At 36.6% G+C, this 16,023-nt stretch overlaps 1 protein-coding gene across 8 annotated transcripts in view; it reads right to left on the bottom strand.

The window, feature by feature from the left end:
• Positions 1-1,716: 1,716 nt before the first annotated feature.
• LOC129242566 (uncharacterized) overlaps positions 1,717-16,023 on the bottom strand; it is a 28,945-nt gene continuing 14,638 nt past the window's right edge. For 7 of the 8 annotated variants that reach the window (XM_054879280.1, XM_054879281.1, XM_054879282.1 and 4 more), the window contains exons 2-4: positions 12,644-12,817; positions 2,054-2,599; positions 1,717-1,983 (exon numbers count right to left, since the gene is read on the bottom strand). In XM_054879280.1, the coding sequence (XP_054735255.1) occupies positions 2,093-2,599; positions 12,644-12,712 (576 nt within the window). In that variant the 5' untranslated portion in view covers positions 12,713-12,817 and the 3' untranslated portion in view covers positions 1,717-1,983; positions 2,054-2,092. Of the gene's footprint in view, positions 1,984-2,053; positions 2,600-12,643; positions 12,818-14,576; positions 14,679-16,023 lie in introns of those variants that run through there. The other variant, XM_054879285.1, reaches the window with a different exon arrangement.

Here is a 16,023-nt window from a genome sequence, read left to right as displayed (position 1 = left end):
TTCTGCCATGAAAAAGCTCCTCATAAAAAATATCTGCCATTCGGAGTCAGCTTGAAACTGTAGGTCCCTCCATTTGTGGAACAACATCAAGACGCACACCACAAATAGGAGGAGGAGCTCGGCCAAACACCCAAAAAGGATGTACGCGTCATATATTGTATATATATATATATATATTCCTCAGCGAACTACCAAATGGTTGTCACGCACCAACGCATTCGAATATCCTTAATGTTTTATCAAATAGCAACAATACATACATACGAGTATACCACATTACATACGTACCTAAACAAATACCCTGTAGTGAACAACCAAGCTAACAGCAAGTGTTCTACTTTATGAACTGATATTTGATGGCAGAAGTCATACTAGTTCGAAAGTGACTAGAATTCTTCCAGTTGCAGAATTACCAACTAGACTTATATGCAAAACAAATATTATTCTATCACTGTAAATGTGAATGTTTTAAACGTTAAGGATGTATGTTCGTATGATACGAATGTATATTGGCTGACTATTGAAATTCCGTAGTTTATCACCTGTAAAAAGTACCAGTTACTAAAAAATACCAGTTACATTAAAAAATATATAGAATACCAAACAACTTCAGCTTCAAAGCAAAGTGGAGAAAAGGCACATAGTTCGGAATTAGTTCGTTTGACTGCAGGGTGCATATAACTGCATATACATATACATACATACATACTTGTACAATACAGTAACCGCCAAACTATCACCATGATGCTAAATCGAAACAAGAGGTCATAGTGTGGTGAGAACCTGGTTCTTCGGCTCCGAAAGGAGTTCATGTTCAGAAATCGGTCAAGAAGGTGTTAGCATCAGTTCTTTTGGGTCTCAAAAAGAATTTTATTTGTGGATTACTTGCAAACTGGTAAAACAATAAATTCTAAATATTATTGTAACCTTTTAGACCAGTAATCTCTAACAAAAATGTATGCGTTTTTCAGCGAATGATGAGGTCATAACAATTGGTGAAGCGTATTTTGCAGCTTTTCCTGATTCCCAATTCAGGGATCGAATTCGCAAAGTGGAATCTCGTTGGAACAAAAGTAATGATGTTCAGGGAGACTATACTGAAAAGTAAAGTGAATTTCAAACCCTAAAATGGTGTTTTTCTTATCGAGCCGCAAAACTTAATGAACAACTTAGTACATATCTTTTCCACACTTTTTTAGAATAGTAAGTTAAATTCGTAATGAATTCTAAATATGTGTAACGGTCTTCCACGTTAATTTCTTTTCTAATTAGGATAAAGCGATTTTTGTCATCGTACAAACTGCACTGCCAAAGTATGAAAATAAACAGATGATTTGGAAAATTTGGTCATATCTGAAATGACTTATTTGCAAATACTCTGGCTTCCCTTTATGCTATCTTTCCGAATTTTGTCGTGTCTTTCCTTTACTCCCACTCTAATCGTTTGGTGAAATTTTCATTTTTACATTCCACCTTTTTTTCTGTTCTGCAATTCCACCTTCCTTTCATTGCAATTCCATTTTCCTCTTGTGTTTTCTTCATTCTCTGTATCCAAAATAACGACAATTCCTTCTAATTTTTTTCCGGACTATTTTCAACCGCAAATATGTTGGATTGTGTTATATATACACAGAGTACATTATTCTCATTTTTATTAAAATTAACAGTTCACAGTTCGCTTAAACTAAGAAATAATAATATAGGAATTCTGGTGGATAGACATTTTTTTGACTTTTTCAAATACACAAATTCGAAACTAGTGTCTAATTACAGAAATACTAAATACACATAAAGCTGCGATATCTACAACGTACGACTTACTGAGGCTTATATTATTTTTGGTTGCTTTAATCCGTTAAAAAAAAAAAATACTCTCTTAAAGCTTTAAACATCAACTACTTTGTATGAACTCATTGGTATAACTTAAGTACACAAATTTTTCACTTGAATCACATTACACCGCTGTCGATATCCTTTGGTAAACTGTAAACAGATAAGTTAAGTAGTGTGAGAGCTATTTGATTTAAAAGAGAGCTAAAACTATGAAAATCACCATCAATTCACTAAATTATCTTCAGCATTCATACCCAGCTTATGCCTCCGTCTCTTCCTCCTCATCGCCTGCTTGTTGCTCGGGTGAGCGCAAATCGATTGCGAACCTTTGCCGTGTTGGCGTAATGCTATCGGTCTGTGATGTTTTACCTGTCGCACCTACAACCCGCGAATACTCTTGAAATGCAGCCGCCAGCGCATATGTAAGTTTTCTTGCCGTTGCACGACTATCGCACACGAAAGCGTGCACTTCGAAGGGATTTGGATGTTCTTCATCTTTCACGACAATCATTGCGAATACGCGGTTGAAGACTATATCTTGTACGCCATATGAAATTGTATCAATCGGATATGACCAATTATTCAGATTTGATTGTGAGCCTATTATGTCGACAGTAATGCCTTCAGTTGATACTTTGAGGTTGCATTGTGTTAAGGGTTGTTTGGGTGTTTTGCGCTTGGCTGCCGAAACCATGATGTCCACCGGCCGTCGGGTATATTTAATGCCCCAAATTCCACGAGCCACTTCGCAGCCTACGTATTTTACCTAAAAGTAAAAATAAATAGTACATTTTTTTACAATTTCAAAATACATAAATGGTATAAGTATTTTATTTTGCAACTAAATACATTTCGCATTTAATAAGTGTTGCGAGATTAATGCCTCTAGCCGAGCAAAAAGCTTTTTAGACTGCAGTTTGATACAATGGCCCCAAAAACTTAGAAACATTAGCTTTTTTTCATTGATGGCTTTTTAAATAAATCCACATCTATTAAGATATGATATAGATGTATGCAGATCTTCACAAGGCCATTCGAGTTCATGTTCGAAAGCAGTTATGATTACTTGATTTATAACTAAACACCATATCGGCTCATCTCTAAGTTCGATAGGCGGGCACGTATGTAAATAATGGGCAAATCCCACCAAGACTGGTATTGTCCTCTTCACCAGAAGGAGGAAGCTTTATGGACTCGTTCTGCCTAAGCTAAAAGAAGTCACAATCCAGCTATCCAAGAAAATTAAATATCTTGGAGTAATCCTCGATAGTAAGCTCCTATGGAAATCACACGTTGAAACAAAGACATCCAAAGCACTGACATCCTTCTGGCAGTGCAAGTGGATTTTTTGGGAAAACGGATCTACACGGTTATGATAAGACCTATTATCACCTATGCATTAGTGGTCTGGATGAGTAGACTCCCTCTCGTGGGAGTCAGGACGACCTTATCGAGAGTACAATACACTGTGGTCATCTGTTGCGTCGGAGCTTTTCCGACTACTTCAGGCCCGGTATTGGATGATCTGATTAGTTTACCACCACTTGATGTTTTCATCCAAGGAGAGGCCTTGAAGGTCATAAGCAGGCTGAATCACAATGGGAATTGGAACGACCCCTGTACGGCGCTGGACAACAGAGTAGGCATAGACTTCGATCCAACGGTCCTTGTCATGCCTCTTGACTCCATGCTATCCACAAACGTGCTTGACAAGAGATACAGTGCGGTGCTGCCAGAGGTTCAATCGTGGTCAAACTCAGAAAATTAGCCCGGCAAACACTGTTTTCGCAGCCCCGAGCACAGCTCCAGCCCTGGGATCTACGTGAAATCCAGTGGAACCAAACTGCACTTTGCCCTTGGAATGCACGCATCTGTGTTTCAAGCGGAGGTGTATGCAGTTCAAGAAGCAATGAACTTTGTTGTGGAAAATAGATGAAGAAACAGATCTATATGTGTCTGCAGCGACAGCCAAGCTGCGCTCATGGCCTTAGACAGCCTCCCAAGCACATGAAGGGTAGTCGAGTCCTGTAAATCTAGGCTGAACTATGTATGCCGGTAGGCATAATAGCCTGATGCTAGCATGGGTGCCGGGACTCGTGGGTATCGCGGGTAACGAGGTCGAGTAGATTTAAAGAAAATTAAAAAGGGAATCCGCGTGCAGTACAATGAATTTAATTGTGTCTGAGTGCTGCACTTGCTAGTCTGTCTCGACAAAAACCCACATCAATTTCTTTCGTCTCCTTACCTCAACCCAGTTTTCCCCCTAAGCTAGCCACTGAGCAGAGCCCCATTCCAAGAAAATAGTAGTCTTTAGTAAAAACACCATCGTAAATGGAACAACCTGTATTGTGAGAGTCTATCTAGACCAGAAAACATTTTTCTCTGCAAGTCGTTCGGCTGAGAAAGTTCTTGGACAACTAGGCAAAATGCTGGCAAAATATAGTACACAATTTTACCCCTGAGAGGGTGATTACAGGTATGATGAGTGTTAAGTTGAAGAACCTTCTTGAGATTGGTATTTTTCAAATCTGTTCAAAGTGGAGCAAACAAGTTATAGAAGGATGCTTTAAAATTTTCTAGAAGTCTATTGCAAACTGCATAATTTATGAGAATCATCCTTCTTAAAGTTATTTAGCGAATTAATTAATTAAATTAATTAATTATATATAACATAGGCAAATATGCTATAACAAGTGTTCAGACGTTTTTTTTTAAAGCGCGAAGTGCAAAAACTCTTCATTCTTCGTACGTCCTGCGTCAATTTTTTTATGATGCTTACACAATACAACATTGAAAATTTTTTTTCTTTTAAAAAATTATGATTTATATTACTGCCCGGCTGAAAATTAGAACATTTTCGAAGCAAATATTTTTTGTAATTGTAAAAACCAAATAGAGGTCGTAACTCGTTTTTTAATTAAATAAAAGTTGAAGATATAAGTTAGAGCAATTTAAAAGGCAGAAGAACGTAAATACAATACATGGATATGTACATATACAAGTATGTCTGTAGGTAGGCTCCGAAAGGCACCAGTTTGCAATACATGAATACAAGATTTTTAGTGCCAACTATGGTTTTTCTGGTTTTTTTTTTTTTTTTTTTGTTGGGACAGACTAGCAAGTGCAGCACTCAGACACAATTAAATCCATTGTACTGCACTCGGGTTCCCTTTTTAATTTTCTTTAAATCTACTCGAGCTCCGAAGAAATTTGAGTAGATCTTGTGGTGCCAAGGAGCCAAGGTGGTCGCTTCTTAACACATCAGTCCCAAGCCTGATTCGAGCGAAGGCGGGGCAGATGCACAGAAAGTGGTCCGTCGTCTCATCCTCCTCTCCACATGCTGGGCAAAGTGCACTGTCTGAGATGTCCACCTTTTCTATGTGATTTGCCCATAGAAGGTGGCCCGTCATCAGTCCAACAAGCCTCCTACAGTCACCTCTGCTTAGTGACGGGAGGAACTGTGACAGTCGGTCAGACATGACAGGTAACATCAGTTTTGTCCATCTGCAGCCTCTCTCAGCCTGCCAAGCTCGCTTGCGGGTTAGAGTAACCCGTTTGCTAACCGTGGCTTTGATGGCTGCTGGCCAACTATGATTAGAGCACAGGGACTTTATGATCGAATGTTGAAAATGTATAGGGACTTTGCGTTTTCAATTAGTTCAATAGAAAGATGAACTGCCTTGAAGACGATCCACGTCACGGACGTCCAAAAACAACAACAACTCCAGAAATTGTTGAAAAAATACGGAATATCTTATTGGAGAATCATCGAGTGACTGAAAGAGATTTAGTAAAAGCCCTAGGCCATGATCTGTAGTTATGATCCTTGTTCAAAACAAGAGGCTAGAGAGTGGTATGAACCTGTTTCTTCGGCTCCGAAACGAGTTATTGTCCAGAAATCCGCTAAGAAGGTGTTAGCATCAGTTGTTTGGGATACGAAGGAACAAATGTGTGTAAAAATACCCAGTTTGAAAAAGAAAAAAATTGTCACAAAAGCGTTTTGATAGGGGCTAAACTCCCTTAATTAAGGTTCGAATTGTTGGATAATCCACCGTATTCCCCAGATTTGGCCCATTGCGACTTCCAACTCTTTGCAGACCAAAACAAATGCGTGCTGGGAAAGAGGTTGTTCATCAAATGATGAGGTCAAAGAAGCAGAGGAAGCGCATTTTGTAGCCCTCGTTGGAATCTCCTTGGAACAAATGTATTGATATTCATAAATTTTGAACAACCTAGTATTTTCTACAATATAAGTAATTTATACAAACAAATAGTTTGTTAAGAAAATGTTTTGACATACTAAAATATTCAAGATATTTGCACCTCTAACTAAAACTATCGCTTCTTACTGAATTTCAAATTTATTTCATCAACACTCATAGTTACCAGTACTTCGTAATCGTAAACCTTTTGCATTCACCAAAGCAAGCAAAAACAAAACAAATTCTTCTCTGCTGATAAGAAATCGTTTTATCTATTTTCCGCATCATTTGCTAAGATGATTTGATATACCGTTATCTCACTGCTATCTCATGGTTTAGTCATCAATCAGTTAAAAAGTGACCGTAAGAATGGTTTGTTGATTAAAATATAAAATCGTACGTAAAATATAAAGAACACAAAAAAAAACGGTAAACAGACTTGATTGCTGAGTGTGATTTGCTGATTAAAATATCAAATCGTACGTAAAATATAATATAAAGAACGCAAAAAAACCCGGTAAATGGGCATTGTTTGACGTAACGCAATCGATTTATTATTCTTATATGCAATTATACTTTAGGAAAAGTTGAGCGAAAATTATCATATATGTTTTATTTAACTTTTTAAGACAAACTGTTTATACATAATAAATTGTGCAAAAAATTAAAATAGGCTGGAGCCAAAATCTGCAAGTGGCAAACCACGGAAAATATTTGTCCACATCGAACGTATTGTGGTGAGAAAAGTAACCGCACACCCGCAGATTTCGGCAAGAAATTCTCCTAGTGAGCTTTGAAATGATTGTGTGGTGGAAGATTCTCAGGAAATAGGTCTCCAAGTTTTCCAAAAGCACAATTAGTCTTCACTAGTTGGTCGAAAGAAGCCTTTGATTTCTGCACAGCACATTGAAAAGCGGTTATTTTTCGCTATAACATACGTACATACAAGTAGCTCAACCAGATAGCTATTAGAGGATGTATAATTTTACGATGAGTCTAGAATTATGCTGTATTAAAATCATGGACCCAACAAAGTGTGGAGGCATCTATTGAAAGCACTGGAAAGGCGGAATACTATACCGACAGTGAAATAAGACAAACATTCGGTCATGGTGTGGGGATACATATCCAGCAAGGAAATTGGTGCTTACAAAAGATAAGGTATTTAAATATTCTGCAATGCCATTTGACAAATAGTGCAACAAAATTTGGCTTCATTGTTGATAACAAATTTCAGTTTAAATTCTACCAGCACAACAATCCAAAACCTAAGGCTTCTTTTTAATAGCAATAAAGTACTGGATACACGAGCCCACAGTCGGGAAATTAGTCCAGTAGAAAATTTGTGGGCATATTTAAAGAAAAAAGTTGCCATAAAACATTCACAGGGTTGAGCAAAGCTCAAAAACATTATTGGCACAAGATGCCCATATAGGCGTATGATCATAAATGGCTCGATTTCACCGAAATGGTGGAGTAATTCACAGACCACTTATCACCTGGCAGCGCTCAACAAATGTGGAAACGAAGTCTCTTGGTTTATCGCAAAACGAACTAAGATTCCTAGCACAAAACCGTGTCCGTTGGCGAAGAGGAGTGGTTGATACCTTATGCTCCAAATAGAAGTTAAAGGGTCACATATTTATTCTTTTATCGCATTCAATAGGTCGCTTGATCGAGTTCTCTTTAGACTCTTTTAGTTTTTCTTTCACTTTCCACAAGTTTGTTGATTTCTGCATTATTGGTTTTGTGTATTTTGTCAAAGTGCCTTATCGTTATCTTTTTGATTTATTCGTCTACTGTTGCTATTTTAAAAGTCGTATGGATGACATCATTTCTCGTGTAGTTGTCAGACATGGTCCAAATTCGAAGAATTATCGATTGTAGTCGTTGGATTTTTGCTATATGAATATTTTTAGCCGTTCGTCACTCCCGTAGTCCATATAACCAGATTAGTTTAATCTTTGCAGACAAACCAATGAAGTTGTAGATGTTTTCCGTTTATTTGTTTGACTTTTTGCTTGACGTGGTACGTCCAATTTAGTTTCGAGCACAAGTGAATTCCCAGACTGGTTCTGTTGTAAGTGTTTTGCCATTTATTTAAATTGGAACTACAGTAATTTTGGTTTGGTAGTAAATATGACCTGTACGGTTTTGACCTCATTTATTGGGCATAAGTTCCTAGCGTTTTTAGCGAGCATTTTCCAGTGCACCATGTAGTCCCAGTCCCATCAGACATATATTATGATCTTCTTTGGGTGAAGATCCGCCTTGACTCTCGACTTTGGCGTATCTACTGGAACCACCCACTCCTTTATTTGCTTCATATTGATGTATAGGCACCATTTTTCATCTACCGTGACGATTCCGTACAAAAAGCTCTGTTTATGAGTGCGTGTTGCTCGATGGCTGGCGAGATGCTGAGAAGCAACTTGAAGGCGACTTTCTTTGCTTTTCTGTTGAGCTCGTGAGGAACCCAGGGTTCCAATTTTCGGTAAATCCCATTGAATGAAGGTGATTGGGAATCGTCTTATGATCGTAGTTCATTTTTTCCGCTAATTCCGGTTTGGCGACCCTTCTCCTTCAAAAGTGAATTAAGACGTTCTTCATCGAATTCAGAAAGCCTTCCGCTGAGGGACGTGTCATCGTCATCAAGGCGCCATCTTTGAACTTTGCAAACCATTTCCGTGCTGTAGACTTGCCTATGCACCTTCTCCATTCGCGTCGCAAATGTCCCGGAGTGCTTCGGCAGCTTTTTGACCTCGATGAAAAGCAAAGAAGAGCAGGTGTCGAAAAAGTTGATTTTTGCCTCCTGGGTATCCCCTTTATAAGGTTCAAAATTAATAAAAAATTAAATATCTCAAAGATACAATTAGCATATTAAAGTTTTGTAGAGCAGAAAGAGTTCTATCGAATGAATATTTGCTTTTTGCCAAACAGCAAATAAATCGTTGTAAAATAAAAGAAAATATCTAAATGCTACAAACTTGTTCCACAAATCAATTTTCTTATTAGTCAAATAAAACCAAAGATTGAGCAAATACATACATACATACATAAATTCTTAAGCAATATGTCTGAATTTCGCTTGATTAGTATAGGTTAAAACACTTCCTTGACAAACTGTACATTCGGCTCAGTAGAGTATTGTGTACCGATACCAGATGTAACCGAGCACTTTAAAGAATGAATGCCAGTCTGGCGTGGAAGTATATTTTTCAAATTAACAAATTGTAAACGTCTAAAACAGCCTTATATATGTTTGGCCGAGTTCCTCCTCCTATTTGTGGTATGCGTCTTGATGTTGTTCCACAAACGGAGGGACCTACAGTTTCAAGCTGACTCCGAACGGCAGAAATTTTTTATGGGGAGCTTTTTCATGGCACAAATACATTCGATGGTTTGCCATTGCCTGCCGAGGGGCGATCGCTATTAGAAAAAACCTTTTCTTTATTTTGGTGTTTCACCGGCCGCCGTAAAACAGCCGTACAAATACAAATATTGCAGTGTAAATTAGTAACTTGTAAATAATTGTATGGAAAATGAAAAATGGAGAATGGGCAACGGTAAAGCGGGTAGCATTGAGTTCTTATCACAATCGACAAAATTTCGATGTGCAGCGATGAGTGTCGCTTGGTCTACGTGGACGGGGAAAAACCTGAGCAATAAGAGTCATTTAGTGGTGCTTTAGCGCAAACTATAGTATTTGTATTATAACTAAATACGTGCATATGTACATAAGCACGAATGTATTCACATTACATACACATCTGTACTGTTTATACAGCCTACCTAGTGTGTATATTTTTACATATGGAACAATATGAAATTACTGTCTGTATACAATGAGCTAAAAAAGTAAAATTTTTAATTTTGTTCGGTCATTTTTGAGTGAAAGATAATTGCGCGAAAAAACTTTATGTGGTTGGGAGCACTTGTGTACATAAAAAGGCAATAAATATTTTTTTATTTATTATACGTAATATTTTAATAAAGGCATGTGCAATCAACATACTTCCGGTCTGATTTTAAAGGTTTATACGGTTTGGAAATTCATCTAATTTAAGTTCAATATTTTTTTTTTTTTTTGTATATGGTATAATTTTTCCGCTTCTAAAAAGCTGGGCATATTAAAACTGCATTAACGTTCTAGGGGAAAGTTATAGTTTGCCTTTGTTAAAAGTAAAAATTAAAAATAGTTAATTTAGTTTGGTTGCAGGTATTCTTCCCTCCATTAATCACCGAAACCCGAAATAATATCTTATTAAATAAAAATTCCATAAGGATCATGTGAGTTCCGGGTCATGCTGGAATACTAGGCAACGAGTGCGCTGATGCCAGAGCCAAAGAAGCCGCTCGAGAACCGCTTCACTTCAGTGCATATTTAACTATCAGAGATATTCGGAAAATTATACTAAAATCTCTTCAGGGAATGTACAATAGTCAATGGATTAATTACCAACACCACTACAAAAAGTACAAGCCTACTGGCATCAAACCCATATATCCTACACACATGTTTTCTCAGAACCTCAAGATATTTACACGTTTTCGAATCGGTCACACAGTAGTTACCCATGTTCACAGTTATTATTTTAGCTGTCAATATCAGAAAAGCGATGACTAAATTTCTGAACGCTAAGTGGGCCCCCTGTATATTATATTATATATAGTTTTATTATATATTACCATTAATTTTATATTCAGTAAAATAAACATATTTTCCAAACGAAATAGTACTTGCGCTGTACGGTTTCGGAAACATGAGTCCATTTATCACAAGAAAAAAGTAAATTTAAAAAGAATATTTTCATGGCATCACGACCGGCATTTGCAAAACAAACCAAATAGTTTATCAAAAATGTAATAAAGGAAACAACAATAAAAACATAAGGCAAATAAAAAAGTATCATAATATACATTTTCAAAGAGGTAAAACTGTTGCTCGCCAATCCCCCGTTGCTGATAAAGCATTCAATATAAAGCCTCTTCGCGAATTGAAATGAAATATGGAGAAAGCGTATATGACATACAAATATACATATAAGTACATATACATACAAGGTGAAGTCAAATATAAGCATGACTGAGCTAGAATAGAAACGACAGGAGCTTTGTTCTGATAACTTCCAGTTTGTTTATTCAAAATAGCTCCCTCTGGCCTCGATACACTGTTATGGCGCGATCTAAAAGCTTTTCGAAAGAGTGTTTCAGGTCATTGGCCAGAATGCCCTTCAGGCTGTCGCTACAAGCCTTTTGGATGGCCTCTACGGACGCAAAACGTTTTTTCTTTCACAGGTAGAAGTCACAGGGAGCCATACCGACTGAATACGGTAAGTGATTGATGGATTAAAATGCAATTTCTTTTAAAAAAATCCGTCACTAGAGTGGATCGATGAGATAGTGCATTATCTTACAATAAGCGCCAGGGTTTCTCCTTCGCGGTATTCAGGGCGAATCCGACGAATGCGATGCAACAAACGCTTCAAAATTACAAGATAGAAAATTTGCATTGACAGTTTGGTCCAATGGTACGAGCTCCTTGTGGACAATTCCCTTGGAACCGTAAAAACAAATGAGCATCGATTTCATTTTTGACTTCTCCAAACACAATTTTCTGGGTGGTGGCTCGTCTGGGGCCTTCCATTCGGCACTTTGACGCTTAGTTTCAGGTTCATGTTGGAAACACCAGTTTTATCACCAGTTACAATGTTGTAAAGGAAGTTGTCGTCTTTTCTCACCTCTTTAATAAGATTTTTCGAATGTTGAATTCTAAGCAATTTTTGGTCCTCAGTTAACTTGTACGGAATGAAACGTGCCTAGACCCTTCCTAAGCCCAAATGATTAGTTAAAATGCGATAAATCGATGTTTTGAAGATATTTAACTCTAACCCCATTTGCATGGAGTTTTCGGTGATTACTGATTTCACAACCATCTCTAAAACGTGTAAACCCCTCATGAACTCTGGCACGAGATGGGCAATCATCGTCATAAACGTTTTCCATCAATTCAAATGTTTCGGTACACGTTTTACTGACTTTAGGACAAAATTTGATATTAGCTCATTGTTGGAAAGTCATTTTTGTACCGATGCGCAAATATACTGACAATTTAGACGCAATAACTTAATTTCCACTGAACCGAATGTCACCAAGCTTTCACTGGAAGTCAGCTAGGGATGTAAATTCCAACGCACTAACTCATTAAAAAGATTTTGGACTTCACCTTGTATAGCTATAATATATATGTCATCCGTTTGCTCTTTGAAAGAAAAAATACTTCAGACTTCTTCGAGGACTTTCCAGCAATCAGCTTCTGGATCAATATTTAATTTGTTTTATGTCGCTTTGAATTCCACCCAGACTTGTAGTAACGTGAAGACCTCTTTTGTACCTTACAATCATTTCAATATTGCATGAACATTTCCTTGACTAAAAACTTTATTCGCGGATACCACATAATGTGACAATCGGTCAAAAAGGGCTCGTGGGGATTGGTGCAATGGAATCTTCAAATTTAATAAACTTATGGACGATCTCAAAACCCAAGGTGCAGCCCTCGCATATCTCTTAAGTGCTATTAACAACTCGTAAAAGTACAAACTTACCCTAAATGTTATTGGCAAATCCTCCAGAGTCACTTTTATATCCGGATCTTCTGTTGTTGTGGATGCCATGATGCTTTGGTCGATTTCAAGAGGAGTTTCCAATTAAATTAGCAAATTGTTTTCGCAAGTTTTACATAACATTGGTATATTCCTAGTGACTTTGAACAATGTTAGCTGCAAGCAAGAATTAAAAAAATAATAACTAAAAAAGTGTTAAGAAAATACTAAAGTGATAAAAAATATTTTTTAGAAAAAGTACCAAAATTTTATGAACACTTCCACCACAATTATAATTTTTTAAAAATCTTTTATATATTAATTTATCGAAATCTATAGTCGATGATTGTTCTTCATCGTGAAACTTCTTTGTGAATAATTCCGATAAGGTATAAGTACGATTTTTTTAAGTTATCAAAACGATAACTCATTATCATTATTATTCATATAAAATAATTACTCATATGAAATAAAAAAAATTAAGCATATTTCTTATTATTTGTTTATAAATTATGCAATTTTTTATACGAGGGAGAAAACATACGAAAGCAACCCAAAGCACAATCTTGTTGGAATTTATAGTACTTAATCCAGACATAGTCATAGCCAAAGGAGATCGTGTTAAAGAAGGCAGCAATAAGAAGAGCTGAGTGCTGATTTAAATAGTCAGAGTACATGCAAAATGTAAAATTTTGCTGAATTTAAAATAAACATTGCTGAAAGTAAATTAAATATTTAATTTAATAAATAATTTATTCTTTGCTTCTACAGTTTTATGCCATCTCCGTACGGCAGATGCTTTTTAGGACGAGTTTTTTTATGGGAATTCGGGCTTGTGTACTTCTGAGTGGTAGTCACACACCAACGCATTCGACTATGGTGGCCAGTTGACTGCTAGTGTCACACAAAATTTTCCTTTTTTACTATTATATTTTGCTATATGATTTCGATGTTAATCGACTCCACAAAAAAATTGCTAATTTTATTAAAAGTTTTGTTAAATTTTGAGTAGAATCAAAACTCTGGCACGAATTCAAAATTTACACTCTAACACAAATGTAAAAAATAGATGCACAAACAAAACAACTGATTTAGATTTCAACAGGATTTGTATTCGGCTCGAACTTCCGAATTTCGAGGTCGAAATCCAAATTGATACGAAAGCAACTCCGGTAGGCTTTCAGAACCGCCCGCTTTTTTGCTAGTTCCAACCCCCACTAAGTAAAGTTAGTAAAAAAAGTCAGAAACTTATAATTTTTTATATTTGAATTATGTTTTAAAGATCAGCAAATCATTTAAAGTGGCGTCCTCTAACTGTGATCTTAACTTATTCCGCATTCACACTGCTAAGGAAAACACATTTTTGAAAATAGGTATTGCATATAATTTTGAATTTTCTTTCTTGCACACTAACACTGGCATTTCGCACGACAAAAAGGAAGCACAAATTTTCTCGGCACTCATATTAATAATCATAGGATTTTCGGTACTTAGAAAAAACCGAGTTCACGTGATTAACATCCGTGGTAAGTATGTATGTACTTTTACACATCTAAGAGCATTCTTAATGTGGCAATTTCGGTGATAACAAATAACGTCAAAGAGCTGGAGTCGGCTAAAGATTTCGAATACCTAAAAAAACTATTTCTAATTGTTGTTGCAGCAGCATAAACATTCCCCATACATATACGAGGAATAGTGATTGGCCGGATATAAATCCGGGTCGCTCCGGTTACGTAGAACCGACTGTCGTGGAAACGAACTACATATTTTTAGTGAAACTGGGTAGTAGCATTTCGGTATGCAGATAATTTAATTCTGAAAAAAATCTTTTAGGTATTTCCATAAGAATATTCTTGCAATCAATATTTCCACTACTTTTTCTTAGTTCTTAACCATTTTAATTTTGAATTAAAAAATAATTCATTTTATTTACCAAGCAAACGCTTTGAGATCAACACAAGTAGGCAGATTCCTCATACAATAGCTGTGTTTTTATTACTTTCATTATTTATGTATGCAGCTAAAATATGTTTTCTTTTTCACACACTTATATTTTATTCATTTCCAAACAACAATGATATTTTATTTTTAATATATTTTTGCGAACCGTCACTGGCTTGAGAAATTCGTAGCTACAATGAGTGAGCGAAAGCATATAGTAAAACAGAAAAGCCTAACAACCACACCGCACAACAAGACCGTTGGAATTGTTTCGTCTTTATTTCCGACTTTTTCGATGCTTTTTGACTAACATACACAATCAGTCAGGTCACAGCGACCCGCTGTAACCAACTACCAGCGCCTACGACCGATCGCCCAGGTGAGCAACCACCAACGACCAACGAACCAACAAGCCGAGCGACCGAAATGTGCGCGCACAGCTTGCGTCGACGTATACGGCGACTGCACACCATTTACATGAGGTGCTTATATTTTTCCAAATGGTTAAATACTATAACTACAGTTAGCAGCATATTTTTTACTGCCCGTCCTCTACTTTGTTATTACGTTTGTTTTTCCGCTGCTGCCGTTTACTTCACAACGCTTCTGTCAACTGCCCATTTTTTAGTGTGCGCTTATGAATCGTGTTGTTGCCTTGCTTACACTTGGTATATCGGAAATAAACAACAACGGCGGTAACGACAATAAAATAAATAATAAAATATAAAACAATGGCATCAGCGATCGTACAAATGAATGAAATAACAGATAAGGGGATAAAATATGCGCGAAGCCGTGATATACATAAATGCACACATGGGCATATATGTACATATGTATATGCTGAAAATTAAATAACTATACATATGTACATAGATATATATTTGAAGATATATGCATACCCAAATGCATATTTATGTACATATGCGCATATGTTTTTAGGCTATGAAGCATTAAAAGCACATTTAAAGCAGCAAGCAAGAATTTCGTGTACAACAACAGTGCCAAGTTACATTTGCTGAGCTCGGCTTGAACTGTCACTTGAGTCACAAAAGGTAATGACCACTGGAATGTGACAGCAAAACTGTAGCAAAAGGCATATTAAAATATCGAAAACACTCTGTGACGTCATGAACTTTTTGTCACACTGCCAGTGTGCAACCAAAGAAAATTGTTAGTAGTGAATTTATAAAGAAAAACTTCTAACCCAGTAAATGAGTTTTGCATATCAGCAAAGTTAAAACTTGTTTGCCAAAGCCTCTTTTGAGAGGCTTAACTCAAATACTCTTTGCTTTTGGGTGTTTTTGTATCATGACCTTTTTCACATAACGGTTGTATTTTGCATGTAACGGCATAAAGAAATCGAGATAGCTTTAGGTAAGTGAAGAGAGAAATAGGAAAACGTGATATTTAATATATCTCTGATGCTCTAATTTGGT

Source organism: Anastrepha obliqua, chromosome 3, assembly GCF_027943255.1.
Source record: "Anastrepha obliqua isolate idAnaObli1 chromosome 3, idAnaObli1_1.0, whole genome shotgun sequence".
Taxonomy (NCBI): Eukaryota; Metazoa; Arthropoda; class Insecta; order Diptera; family Tephritidae; genus Anastrepha; species Anastrepha obliqua.
The sequence above is the reverse complement of the archived record's forward strand: the minus strand, read 5'-3'. Positions and strand labels throughout refer to the sequence as shown.